This window comes from Papio anubis, chromosome 8 (assembly GCF_008728515.1).
Source record: "Papio anubis isolate 15944 chromosome 8, Panubis1.0, whole genome shotgun sequence".
Taxonomy (NCBI): Eukaryota; Metazoa; Chordata; class Mammalia; order Primates; family Cercopithecidae; genus Papio; species Papio anubis.
In genome coordinates, this window is record NC_044983.1 from 1,383,666 (window position 1) to 1,398,596 (window position 14,931).

The 14,931-nt window shown below is 47.4% G+C and overlaps 1 protein-coding gene across 1 annotated transcript in view; it reads left to right on the plus strand.

Moving 5' to 3' along the window:
• DLGAP2 (DLG associated protein 2) overlaps positions 1–8,464 on the plus strand; it is a 698,808-nt gene extending 690,344 nt beyond the window's left edge. Inside the window, exons 14-15 of the mRNA XM_031669909.1 lie at positions 1,345–1,497; positions 4,868–8,464. Of these exons, the coding sequence (XP_031525769.1) occupies positions 1,345–1,497; positions 4,868–5,086 (372 nt within the window). The 3' untranslated portion in view covers positions 5,087–8,464. The remainder of the gene's footprint in view (positions 1–1,344; positions 1,498–4,867) is intronic.
• The last annotated feature ends 6,467 nt before the right edge of the window (positions 8,465–14,931 follow it).

Consider the following 14,931-nt stretch of genomic DNA (forward strand, 5'->3'; position numbering starts at 1 on the left):
TTCGGTGCAGAACGTGGCCTCCTTGCCAGGCACTTTGGTTGTCCCCACCCACAGAGGCTGAGTTCGGGCTCCCGGCCGGCGGCCAGTGCCGCCCTCCCCATGCTCCTGGGGGGACGCCTCAATGGCCTGGTGGGGCTCTGAGCGGCCAAGGCTGCCCTCGTGTGGCTGCAGAGAAGAACGGGCTCAGCCGAGCAGAGGGGAGCTGGGGACCCCAGGTCCTGGCTCTGGATGAGGAATCGCAGAGCTGTCCGTTCAGCGTGCTCTTCACTGAGCGTGCCGAGTGTGCACTGCTGAAACCGGAAGCAAATCCAGTTGAATGTCGACCCACCAGAAACTCCTCTGACTCTGCTGAACCCCCACTGAATCAAGGGAACCATGCCTGGAAAAGTCATTCGGATTTCAATGTAGGGAGCAAGCCAGGCGCGGTGGCTCATGCCTGCATCCCAGCACTTTGGGAGGCTGAGGCGGGCGGATCACCTGAGGTCAGGAGTTCGAGACCACCCTGGGCAACATAGCCAGACCCCATTGCTACAAAATTAAAGAAATTAGCTGGGTGTCGTGACCTATGCCTGTGGTCCCAGCTCCTTGGGAGGCTGAGCAGGCAGGATCTCTTGAGCCCAGGAGGTCAAGGCTGCAGTGAGCCATGATCACACCTGCGCTCCAGCCTGGGCAACACAGCAACACCCTGTCTCAAAAATAAATACGTAAATGTAGGCAGCTGGTGGAAATCATGTATCTATCAGGCACTGTGCAGAGAAACCAAGCACATCTCTGGGTCCCACTTGGCCAGGGCTGCAGCCCAGCAGCATCACCTGTGCCTCCTAAGTGTGGGCACCGGTTGGTGAGAGCGTCCTGTTCCTTGGCACGTTACATTTGTAAGGTGTCATCCCGTAAGAACGAGCGCTAAGAGCCGTCAGAGAACAAGCAGGTATAGAACGGGCTCCAAGCTGGTTCCCCACTGCCACCACCAGGCCAATACCACAGCAGGCTCACAGAGCCCTGTCCTTTCCGAATCATCCACAGGTGAGCAAAAACACACGGTCCTACTGCTTTTATGAGCTGTGGAGCATTTAGAAACTCTCCCATGTTCCCCATCCCCAGCATTTTCAACATGGGACAATGAACAGCTGTGCTACGTGTTTTTAAGCCATCAGCAAATACTTGTGCTAAAGTAAACTGTCATGGAAGCATGGCAGGCCTTCCCAAATATTTGCCTCAGGGTGGAATTAGCCACGCTTCTCCCTAATCCGCCTCTTGAACGGCGCGCGTGGGGAGGAGCAGCCTCCCCAGCCCTGCGCCTGCGGGAGACTCTCCTGGCTCTGAACACCCTGTGTGTATCCCCAGGACCCCAGCGCCATGCCGAGGCCGACGTCACAGGACCTGGCCGGCTACTGGGACATGCTGCAGCTCTCCATTGAGGACGTCAGCATGAAGTTCGACGAGCTGCAGCGACTTCGGCTCAATGACTGGAAGATGATGGAGTCCCCAGAAAGAAAGGTAAGGGCGTCTGTGCAGGGCCAGCTCCCCGCAAACCCCCTTTGCCACTGCAGTAACGACCTGCTGCAGGTACCGCATGACAATGGGGTTCTCAGTCTTTTGCTGGCAGCACAGGAGCACGTTTCCCTCTATGTATGTGTGCATGTGTGCGGCATGTGCCCAAAATGGGGCGGAATTGAAGCCTTGGGCATGGGTGGTAAATCATAGGGCCTTCCCTGCTCTGTCTCTTCTATATAAGCCTTTCAGAGAGACACTAGCCAAGATGACAGGAAAATCTGCAGCCTCATTCCGGACAGGCGTCTCACCTCTGAATTATATTCATCAAACCTGTTCTGATCGTGTAAATATGAAGCTGGTTTCCCACAGGGGAAGTTTTAGCCCTGCTTATGGACTGTCTCCTAGTCAATATACCTTCTAGTACAGCCACAATAGGCAAGGCAATATTTCATACCTTATCGAACAGTTTGATGAATTAATCTTCCTGTAGATCCATCAGCCTCAGCCCTTAAAATAGGCTGAAATTTCCCATTAAATCTGAACCCCGGCATTTCACTTCTTCCATGATGCTGTCATCAGAAGAACTAGTACATGGTTCTGAGTCAGCAGCAGACACTGATTTCCTCACACGTTTTAGAGACGTCCTGAGGAACCATCATTGGATTTTTCTAGACAAATGTTATCAATTAAAATGATAAAGAAAATCAAGTCAGCATCCTTTGGGGGAAGTGGTGTTTGCACACCTGGGTCATTAGAACGAGAGCCAAGGCTGATCGTCCTCATCAGCTCCTCCCAGAAGGTGTCCTGGCTGCTAGAGGAGTTCCGGGCCAGATGCCATCGATCCAGATTCCCTCTCATCCCAGATGACAGGGAGCAGGGTGGGAGCACACAGGGTCTGTGTAAGCCACGCATGGGACAGATGCACATGAGCCACACGTGGGACAGGTCCACTTAAGCCACATGTGGGGCAGGTCCACATAAGCCACACGTGGGACTAGGCAGGTCCAAGTAAGCCACGGTTTGGATCTGAGGTGAAGGAAATGATCAGTGATGTTGAGTAAGAAGGCTGTTCGAATGGAACGTACTGAAGTTAGCCCAGGTGCATGAGATGGTTCCATCTAGTTTCCATTCTTTGGTCATTGAGAGTGAATGTGAGCTCATCTACCCAAGCTGCACATAGAGTATGATTCTCAAAATGGAAATGTCTTCGGGAGGCTGGGTGGATCACAAGGTAAGGAGATGGAGACCATCCTGGCTCACATGGTGAAACCCCATCTCTACTAAAAATACAGAAAGTTAGCAGGGCACGGTGGCTCACGCCTGTAATCCCAGCACTTTGGAAGGCCGAGGCGGGCGGATCATGAGGTCAGGAGATGGCGACCATCCCGGCTAACACAGTGAAACCCTGTCTCTACTAAAAATACAAAAAAAGTTAGCCGGTTGTGATGGCGGGCGCCTGTAGTCCCAGCTACTCAGGAGGTTGAGGCAGGAGAATGGCGGGAACCCGGCAGGCAGAGCTTGCAGTGAGCCGAGAGTGCGCCACTGCACTCAGCCTGGGTGACAAAGTGAAACTCCATCTCAAAAAAAAAAAAAGAAAAATGGTTTCTTGCTGAGAGCAGAGCACACCAGTCCAGAAAGTGAGCAGAGGCTCCACGCCTGAAGAGGCGGCCCTGCCCCTCCTGAACATGGCATCTTAAAATTCCCTGGGGTGAGACTGGCGGATCAAGTCAGGAGATCAGAGACCATCCTGGCTAACACGGTGAAACCCCGTCTCTACTAAAAATACAAAAGCTAGCCAGGTGAGGTGTGGTCCCAGCTACTCGGGAGGCTGAGGCAGGAGGTCGTGAGGAGCCAGGGGCCCGGAGCTTGCAGTGAGCCAAGATCGCGCCACTCACTCCAGCCTGGGCGACAGAGCAAGACTCCGTCTCAAAAAAAAAAAAAAAAATTTTCCTGGGGTGGGCCCTGCACGGCATCTGCTGAGACACTCTACAAGGCCACACCACTTGAGCAAACTCCTTTGAACGGGGAACCCCACAGTAAATACTGATGTGTGTGCCTCACAGGCTCACAGTTCAGGGGACACCAAAGGAGGAAAGGGACCCTCTTCTTTCCTCTCCTCTTGGCGTCCGCTGAACTATGAGGACAGTTACCATGTGCTGAAACCAGGAATCACTTGTTAAAGTAGCTGAAGGTTTCAGTGAACCCATCGCCCCGGTGTTTTAGATGGATGCCGAGAAGTCAGGTAACAGTCATTGCTCCCGGCCTAGGTCGTGTAAAATAAGCCGAGGGAAGAAAGTTCCAGACACCAAAGCAGCCTCCGTGCCACAGGCCTCCTCTGCACTCACACTACTACCTGTCTTCCCCGATCTCCAAGCACCTCTGGGCTCCCTGTGGAATGTTTCAGAGGCTGAAGAGAAAAAGACACGAGTGGGGTTTTCGTGCTTTTCTCCCCCAAAATTAGATACCGACTTAGGAAAGTGGTTCTGACGCCTTCTGCCATGCGCCCTTTCCTGGGAAGGAAACAGCTGGCTACAGAGTCCCTGTCATGGCTCCGTCCAGAAGGGGAGACGGGGCAGGTCCCGCTGTCTTTAGGAACGATGTGAATGCACAGTTGTGGACACAGACGTTTTGCGGGGGCAAGTGCAAGCTTTACCCTTTGCATTTGTTGCGTAATTGTGAGATTTATCTTTCTAAAAAGGCATACACGTATTTTAGCACGACTTATCTGAGAATCTGAGCTAAGGGTCAGGAATACTTATTTGCATCTTTTTACAAAGCAAGCCAGTGAATAGTGGTTTTATAAATACCATCCCTGTCAGTGGGATTTGAGGCCAACAAGAGAATTCGGCCAGTGTTTCCCCACACACCCACCCATGTAAGATGGCTTTCGTGAACACACTTGGAATCCCAGAGTCTGCGGAAATCCCTGCAGTGTTTAATAGGGATGTCCAGCGATGGTGTCCAAAACCCTCGCAGTGCCGAGCTTGGCGACGCAGGTATCGGCCGATGCTCAGAGGAGATGACACAGGGCTTCGGGAAGTGCAGGAATCAGGCAACAATGTCAGAATAACTCAGTGACTCCAGAGACGCAAGGCGCGAATCTGCAGAATGTATTTCCTGATTTGTGAACCCTGCCCCCAACGTCTCTGCCTCCTTTGAATTCAGAGTGTGAGGGAGCTTCTAAAATTACATACTGTGCAGAAGGCAAGCCTGTGGCCTGGGAGTCAGGGACCAGGGGAAACGTGGGAAGGGAATGAAGGATGCTGCCACGGGGGTTGCGGTCGGGAAGGGTGTGGGCCAGACCCCAGGGCCACTGAGCTGTTAAGGACCCACCTCCGACCACCTGCCAATGTTGACTTGTGATGCTTTTCAGGAAGAAAGAAAGGTCCCACCTCCAATACCAAAGAAGCCCCCCAAAGGGAAATTTCCCATCACAAGAGAAAAATCCCTGGACCTGCCCGACAGACAACGTCAGGAAGCCCGGAGACGACTCATGGCCGCCAAGCGAGCGGCGTCCTTCCGGCAGAATTCTGCCACCGAGCGCGCGGACAGCATCGAGATCTACATCCCCGAGGCCCAGACCCGGCTCTGAGGACGGAGGCCGGCCACCTTCCCCTTGGTTGTTTCTGCTTTTTCACAAAACGCTTGTACAGTTTGTTGCCTCCCTGGTGGTTTCTGTCTCATTTCTTCCACTGAACACGCCCTTGCTCTTATGCTCCTTGTACCGTGAACACAGTGGAATGCGGTCAGTGGCCTCAGAGTCCACGGAGCTCGTGGCGAGGATGACTTTTGTTTTTTTTTTTTTTTTTAACTGGTGGCCTGGCTCACACTCGGCTCTGAGGGACAGGCGTGGTGAGACCTGACTTCTCCGTGTTCTCAGAGGACGGCGAGAAATGCCTCTGGAGCTGGAACCCAGCTTACATTTTGTTATTTCTATTTTTATAAATTGTGTGATAATTAGAGGTAAGAATAACAAATAACTATAAATGGGTGCATCTCACCACCCCCTAGAGGCATTAGACACCCAAGTGGAAGGTGCTACAACCTGAAGTGCAGGAAGAAAGGCCCATTCCCCTCGCACACCCAAGCTTTTGCTCCCTGAGCGCAGGCAGCCCATCCACCCGCTCCGCTCTCCTGCTCCTGTTTGTCACAGGTAGAAAACATTAGGCTCCTTGTGTCCAGCTTACTGTGAGGGAAAGTTCTCTCTCCAGCCACCAAACTCCCCACCATACAGTTCTCCAGCATCCCAGGGGATGACAAATCTGAACCCACTAAAATACCCAGCACAGCATCTACACATTGAAAAGATAAGCCGAGTGTTCCCACGAGGAAGTCACAGGCAGAGAGAGGAGAGTCTTACGGAGGGCTGGGAGCATAAAGGGGAAACAATGTCCTTACTTCTATGAAATAGTTATTGTATTTTTTATTTCTTTGTAACTTAAAATACGACACCCAGTATTTTCTTTAAGTTTCACCATTTACGCTACATGTGATTTTTTTAATGTATGTATATATATTCTCAAATTGTTCTATCAGCTGACTTTCCAGGGTATCCTTAAAAAAAAAACCACGAAAAAAAAAACACAAAAAGTTTGCTTGTTTAAAATGACAATTGTGATGTAAAAAGTTTCAGAAATATGAATGTGAGTGGTAAGTATATCTCAGTTTAAATGGTAAAGAAGAAATGTAGTTTACATTTGTATTTTTCCAGAATTATTTTGTCCTATGCAGTATTGCTTAAGTCAAGAATATATTCCTTGCCTGTGTTAGACCTGAAGGGAAAAAGAGGTCACATATCGTGATTTCCAGCTGTGGAATTCAAAAAAAAAAAAAAAATTAGTGTTCATGACTCTGTGGTCGGTGCCAGAGGAAAGTAGGAACGACTAATAGGCTCTCCGTGTGTATCATTAAATTCAGCTGCCACAACCGTTGTCCCAACACAACTTGTTTCCCAGTTCAGACCAGTCTTCGAAGGAAAAGCCTATCAGATTTTCCCACTGGGTTCCGTTTTCAGAGTCCTCGTTATTACTCAGAGTAAAAGCAGGACTGCGATGTAAGATGTTTCCACCCCAGTACCTGGTCTTCCTTCCTGGCTTAAGGAGTACCATGTACTTAGCCACAGGCAGAACCGCTTTTGAGGACGACCCCGTAGCACTTTGTTTCTTCACCTTGATTTGCACTTTACAGCGTCCCCGGCCCCTCTGCAGCCCGTGGCTGGCAGGGCGTTCGAGGCGCAGCTGTCCGGCAGAACGCCCTCCAGAGCCGCGGGGTCTCCCTGCCTCATTCGCCACATCCCACGGAGCATGGGACCATTGGGAGCAGAGCTGATACTAAAGCATGTTTAGCTTCGAAGTTTTACTTTTTTAAAGCTGAGTAGTTAAGAATTCCCTGTAACAACAAAACCCTGTAAATTGAGCCTCATATCTGGTATATATTTTACCAAACAGCCTTAAAATATATTTGGAAGCAAAAATCAGTACGAATGTATCTCCTTGAAAAATGCAAAAAAAAAAAAAAAATCCCTGAAATATTCTTCTATAAATGAATCCTATTTCCCCAGGGTGTTCAAAGCATTTTTCTACCTAAATTTTGAGTAGTGTACAGTAATGATGCTTCTTCCTATATCCACTCTATTATGTTAAAACAAATGTATTTGCGAGTATTGGCATTTTAGACTTTAAAAATGCTGTATGATTTCAGATGAACTCTGCTGTTTAGAAATAACCACAGAAAAGCAAAGTCAGTGTGCACTCCGAGTGAAAGGAAATGTAATGTGGATACAGGCCCGCCACCTCCTCACGTTGGTCTATCTACTGGCAGCTGATATGTTTCACTCATTTCCTTGAGCAGATACAAACATGTATAAAAACAAACTGTTAAAGTAGACAATAATTATTCGTCTCAGATCCCAGATTCTATGATCCCTGCTTAAAATGTTCACTGGATGTAGGTTGATTTCTTATGTTGTGTAGACTCATTATTTTTCAATCCCCAAAAGTCTTGGCCTAAACCATCCCTAGGTGAGCAGATCAACCTACCACTACATTGCACAGGGGTTGGTGACTCGACGTGGTGAATGTGGACACGCCCTGCTCGGTCCGCCATGTTCCAAAGAAGATGATTTAATGGTAGAACGGATACCTGCTGCTAGACCTGATGGAATGTTACCTGTCCGTGTTACATAATCAAGTGCAATATACTCAGTTCTCATGCAGGTGACATTCTACCATGAAACGCAGAAGATAAGCCATGTTTATGTATTGTACATGTCAAGAAAAATAAAACTGTTTATGATACTTGTGTTAGTTACTCGAGCTAGCTTATTTCAGCCACTTCTAGCAGATACATACCATGGAGCTCACGTGTGACCATTTCGTCATATTTAAAATATAATTTTAAGAAAAGAGTAAACATCCATTGGAGAACATGGCTGAAAATTATTGTGCTGTTCTAGGAACATCATCCGAGAGTGTGATGTTCGCTCTAACCCCATACCCACATTCTTTAATGATACAGCCAATGACGGGTGAAACCCAGACACTTTCCGTATAGCCGACAGGTTGATCCTGCTCTGTTGAAGGCTGTAGTTAATAAAACACAAGTATGATAAACAGGACCTCGCATTTAGCCCAGGAAAGGAGAATGCTGCTTGTTACCCAGAGTGCTTTTCTTGTGATGCGTCTCATGCATCTTCACGTGTTATTGTGTTTGAAGTAAAAGTAGCTGTTCTCAATGACAATTTTTACCATATTTTTCTCAGCAAATTTATATCACCATCTTAGAATGGTATATAAAAAATTGAACTGTTTATGATACCAAAAAATTAGTTTTGTTTAAAAGGAAATGTTTTCAACTCCAAATCAATTCTAAAAACTTCGAGCACGTAATTGAAAGGTAAATGGTTAGATAAAAATATAAATTACATGTAAGGTTATCTGGTTTGTTTTTTTTTAAAAAAAAAAAAAAAAAAGGCTACAAAATTATTGTCCTTCTTTTTAGAGATTTCTTCTCCCTGCTGCTTATGACAGTGGCCAGGTTTATGATTAGAAGACACAGTGGCAGAGCACACACGTGCATAGGTTCTGATTATTTCTCTTGGAACGTATGTCCTTGTCTTCCCTGTCTTGATTCTTGCCTTTTCAATGCCATATTAAGCAGCCACTGTTTCCACCCCTTTCATTAGAAGGCCCTGCATCTGTAAATTCGCTCATCTCTGTTTTCGTGAGATCCTTGTAAGCATCGCTACCCCAGTTCAGGATGGAATTCCACAGAAAAGTGAAGGGATACTGCAGGCCTGTGTTTGGAGCGCCTGTGGGGACCATAGAATGAGCTGTATTAGGGACCGCTCTCTGGTTTGGGCCAAACCTTTTGGGGGCGAGTAGGGAGTCGGGGAGGTGGGTCCGAGTCTTCCTCAGGAGGGCCTTTTCTATCGGCAGGACCTCCATCAAGTCAAGCCATCCTGTGGTCCTGAGCACTAAGGGGCCAGGGGACCTCCTGGGAGACGCAGCTCGTGTTTCAGCTGTGTTTCATCAGTCAGCCTTGCTTGGAATTCTGGCAGGTTCCCTGGGGTGTTTCAGCAGACAGGAGGCCCACGTGCCGTGGCCAAGAGAGCCTGGGTACCCCAGTCACCAGCAGGGCCATCCTTGATGACAGGGCCCCCCACGAACCTGGGAGAGGCAGCAGGAAATGTGTAAGAGTGTGTGCAGGGGTACGGACGTAAAAGCATTGCCCAAAACAGCACTGGTTTGGGGAGGGCCCCTGGATACTTCCTTTGGCCCTGGAATCGCCCCACCTTTGAGCATAGAAACAAGCTCCTCCAACACGGGCCGAAATAACCAAACTCCCCATGGTTCTTGTGTGCTCACTTCCCAGCCCTCTTCTTGTCAAGCCTGAACTTCATTTTTTTTCTAACTGCAAATTTAACAGGCTGGTTTAAAACAGCAGTTTTCGGACGACAGCCCCTGGGAATGTGCGAGGGTTCTCTTGTTTTGATCTGCATGTCTGTTTACACTTCTCTGTAGGCATGGGTTGAATACAAGGTTCCAAAACTTGAAAATAAAAGAGAAAACCATGAGCTTAAGAGATGAAAAAGATGACCCCTTTCTGAGTAGGATCCGTAACCCTGTGGACTGGGGCAACGCAATGTGCTTCATTCAGCACCGTGTCAGCCGTAACACACACCACGGGGGGTCAGATCAGAGCCACGGCTTCCCTTGTGGGTGCCCCATCTTGTTGCTATTAGTTGGGAGTTGCAATACACTGTTGGCCATAAACAAAGTGCTAAAGGAAAGGGCTTGTTCTATGCATTCGGCTGAATGTCCCCCAGCGCAGAGTAGCAGCAGAATGTTCTGGAAATAAAGGAGATATTGCTAGGAATCTCTAGGCCGTTAGTCAGGCAACCTGGCTTTTATTCATCCTCAGCCAGCAACTCATCTCAGTTTTTTCCTCTGGAAAGGGGATTATAGTTCCTGTCCCCATCTCCCTTGAGGACACATTGTGAGGATTAACGATATATTGGCTCTAAAGTCCTTTGAGCTCCTGGGAACAGGCGGTGGAAGTGTGAGTTCTTGCTAAGGATTAGTCCCTGGCCTCTTCTGGAAGGCTGCCCACCCAGCTCTGCAAGGGATGCTGCCAAAATCCAGGCTGGTTGTAAACATCTCAGATAATCAGGGACCACCAGAGGCAAAGGCCATGAGACTGTCTTTGGAAAGGTTTGGAAATGGAGAAATAACTATAAGGGCCATTCTCCTTAGCTTCTGGCTTTCATTTCAACTGTTTCTAGATGCTTCCAAGAAAAAGAACCCAGCATCAACCAGAATTAGGCCACGTTTTCACCATTACTTAAGCTCAGTTGCCTCTTAGATGAAATGAGGAGATACACTAAACATTAAAGTGATAAAGGAAAAAAAAAATTTGGAAGCAGAAAATTGCATGGGTAGGGAAACAGCAGGAACGAAATCAGACACAGTGACTCAAACCACAGAAGGGTTTGAGAAGCCCACCCCTCTAATTAATTCCTCTATTTCACACTTCAGAGAAGACAGAGGTGGTCCGTGGGAAAGCTCTGGGAAATAACCATCTTTCATCCTTGCCACATTGAAAAATGTCCACAATTTTATGAATTGCTGTCCTAACTCTGGCGTTTTTATCCAGTGTTAAAATAAATTATTTCAAGTTTCAATGTAAACACTTAACAGATGACTTCTTTGCAGAGGAAATGTTCGTTACCTACTATCAAACTACTTTTTAACAGATTTTGTACATACACACACCAAGGTGACAGAGATTTACCTCCCTACTTTCTTAGATTTTATGTAACTCTTTTCATTGGTGCTTATTCAGAACCTGAAAGCCTTGGGCATCCAAGCTTTCACCTACTCAATGGAGGAGAGGTGATAATGAATGAAAAGATTGACACCAGGTTTCTTGGACAAATTTAAGTTCAAATTTATCTCTTTCAAGTAGACCATGGTCTCCCTAGAGAGTGTGTTGGTTTGGGTCTGCCAGTACGACAAAGGATGCTCCCAGCTTGATCGTGGTACCTTATGGAAGCCACTCACCCATTCTCTGATTTACCCCCAAAACACTACCATGCCCCAGCCCCACTCATTTGAATAATACAATCATATCACTTTCAAAGGGCTCAGCATGAATGTCCCCCTCACTCCACTTTCTAACTGGTTTGCTGAACTCAACAAAGCTTCCCCTTACGAGCAGTGAGACCTAGTCTCCTTTTGAATGCTTCCTTCCGAACGGTAAGCCACTTCACTCTCGGACAGGACAGGTCCTCCCTGCAGAGACACAACTCGTCCCTGACCTTCCATACTACAGACCAAAATACCCAGGTGTGGCCTAAGGACTACATTAAATGCCTCCTATAGAAATTCAAGGAATGTTAGATCCAGGAAACTAGCTGTTTAGTTAAAGTTTTAAAGAAGTATATAAATATATATATATAAAAATATAAATATGAAATCATATCGAGTGTGAGGATGAACAGAGTGCCAAATATTCAGCATCTGTACAAAGTCATTCACTGGAATTAAACTATTTTATGTAATTCTCTTTCTCATGCTTTTATGGTTCTTTTGATAAATTCTATTTAGTAGCATGCAGGATACCTAATCTGAATGTGCAATATGCTATTCATCACCGCGACAATTTCTTACTTCTTCTTAGTAACTTATCAGAATGTTGGTTGTTCCTTTAAGGCATTTAAGGATTGCTTTATTTGTGTTCTTTTTTCCCATGACTTTTTTTCACTCATCTGACTGTAAGAAATGCGCACCGTTTCCGCCATAACCCTGTGATGATGCCTCCATTTGACTCCTGTATCGCTGTTCACCTCCTGTAAATAGTTCTGCAATTAAATTTTTTGAGAAAAGTAATGTTTACTTTTTTATTGGAGTGAATTCTCGTGTTATTTTAATCTCAGAAAAATTATACAGACCAAAGAGTTTTATCCGAAAAGAAATTACACTCTTCCTCCATTATATATTTCATTGTTGAAATACCCTCAATTTCTCTATATTTTAAGAAGTAATGGACATTTATTAAGGCTACAGATTTAATATGTATGCAAAAATGGTATAGATTAAATGAGTTTTTAATTAATAAATCCTACAGTATTTAGTTAACGGTTGTTTTACGCTCTTTTGAGTTGCATTGAAAAGAGACGCACATTAGCTCCCTGGACCTCACAGATCCAGGCTCCAGTGAGACGGTGGGATGTGGACGTGGTGATGAAACTCCAGGAGGACAAGTGGGTTCCACTGAGCCTGCAGCTGCCAGGAAGCAGTGCGAGCCAGTCCATCCAGGGAGGTGGACCAGTCCGGGGAGGGGACCAGTCCAGGGAGGGGACCACTCCAGGAGGTAGACCGGTGCGGGAGGTAAACCAGTGCGGGAGGTAGACCAGTTAGAGAAGGTGGACCAGTCTGAGGAGGGGACCAGCCTGGGGAGGTGGACCAGTCGGGGAAGTGGACCAGGCCAAGGAGGTGACCAGTCGGGGAGGTGATCAGTCGGGGAGGCGGACCGGGCCGGGGAGGTGGACCGGGCTGGAGAGGTGGACCAATCCGGGGAAGTGACTGGTCCAGGGAAGTGACCAGTCCGAGAGGTGGACCAGTCTGGGAAGAGGGACCGGGCCGGGGAGGTGACCAGTCCGGGAGGTGGACCTGGCCGGGGAGGGGGACCAGTCTGGGGAGGGGGACCTGGCCGGGGAGGTGACCAGTCCGGGAGGTGGACCAGACCGGGGAGAGAGACCAGTCTGGGGAGGGGGACCTGGCCGGGGAGGGGGACCTGGACGGGGAGGGGGACCTGGCCAGGGAGGGGGACCACAAGTTACCACTCTGAGCAATTGCTCCCTGCCTTCCACCTCCTTGATCAGCTGCACTTTTTCTCTTGCCTGTGACCAGCTAGTCTCACTCCCATCGGTGAAGTCCTGCTACCTTATGTCTCTGCGCCTTCTTTCTATGCACTCCTTGCCTGGATACTCTGAGTAGTGCTCTCCCGTCTCCCCAAGGGCACAGTGCAGCTCCTGAGGATGACCTTCCCCCAGTGCACATCAGGACTGTGTTTCATGCATTGGTTTTCCTGTCTTTCCTTTACGGTATTTCTTTTCATGATACACTTATAACCAGCAAATGCAAAGCTTTATATAGTTTTCTTTTTTAATGCCATAGCCCTTCAATAAATATTTTAATTTACTTGGCCTTTCATTTGAAACTTTATACCTTCATCCTCATGTGGTCAAACATTTTCCCAGAAGTCAGTAAAAGTACAAATAAATTAATATGGAATTCATTTTAAATTATAACAAGATAATTTATAGAACCTTTTAATTAAAAACCAAGGGACCAGTGCATGAGAATTTCTGGTTTCTCATAAAGCATTCTATCCTCACAACAAGAAAAAGTGGAGCAAGCTGAAAATCAGCAATTCTTTGTAGATTCTTATCAGAATGAATGTCACAGGCAAACAGCTCCCCCAGAATGGCAGAGGCTGACACAGAGACTCACAACCCACTGAGCAGATGCCCAGGTACAGATGCCTCCGTGAGGACCCGTGCTGGGCTGGGGAAGCCTGACCTGCAGCTGACAAACCCAGAAGCTCAACATGGACAAACCTGAGGACTGAAAACTCTAGGGGGCCCAGTCTTAGGATGCCCCTCACACTTTGTGAGCTTTACCCCCAGGAACCTCCCTAGGTTCTCAGGGTGTCGATCAGAGAAAAACGCCCTTGTGTTTCCAGCAGGTGGGGAGAAAGTAGCCATTCTGAAATATGCCCAGAGCATCTGTTCACCTGACAAAAGGCCCTCCAGTGAAAGAATCCTACCAAAGCCTAACAAACAGACTTAGGGTTTGCCAGAGTCTGACGTATCTAGGGGAAGCCCCCTCTAGCCATCCTAAGGCAGGGGTGGGGAGGAGGGACTGAGAAGGATTTATGAAGATCAGACCTCAGGGCACAGGCTCACTGAAAGACTGAGACCCAATCATAGGATAAGAGAAAGCTTCCCCTCCCCTCACACCTTACCATTCCATCAACAGCACTTCTGTATTTAAAAGGGGGGAGGCCGGGTACGGTGGCTCGCACCTGTGATCCCAGCACTTTGGGAGGCCAAGGTGAGAGGATCACTTGAGCACAGGATTTTTTTAAAAAGAGACCCAACATCATGCTGTCGACTAGAAAAGCGCTTTAAATAAGAAGACACGGATTAAAAGTGGCACCGTGGAGCAGTGCATACCATGCTGACACCAATCCAAAGAAAGCTGCAGGTACTGCAACAACACCAAACAGGGCACCCTTCAGACAAGGAGTCTCCTCCGGGACACAGAAGGACATGACATGATAAAGAGGCCAGTTCTCCACAAAGGTGTGACAGTGCTCAACGTACCTGTGCCCAAAAACAGTATCAAGTGACACAAAAACAGCAGAACTACAAAGAAAGAAATCCACTGTGACGGTTAGAGAGCTCAGCACCTGTCTACCAGTAACCGACAGATCCAGCCGGCAGAAAATCAGGAAGGACATAGCTGACCTCAACAGCACCCCTGGTTACCTAGCTACAATGAACACCTAACACCCTACTTCATCCAGCTACAGCAGAACACACATGCTTCCCAAGCTACACTCTGGGCTACGAAACACACCTTAACAAATGTAAAAGAATAAAAAGAATAGAGTCACACAATGTACGCACTCTCAATTCCACAACGGAGTTAAACTAGAAATCAGTAACAGAAAGAGTTGGAAAATCCCAAAACACGTGGAGATTAAGCAATGCACTTCTAATAACACACGGATCTACAAAGAAGTCTCAAAAGAAATTTAAAAATATTTAAACGGAATGAAAATAACAATACAATATATGTAACTTTGTGAGATGCAGCAAAAGTAGTACTTGGAAAAAATTCTAGTGTTCAATGCCTGTATTAGAAAAGA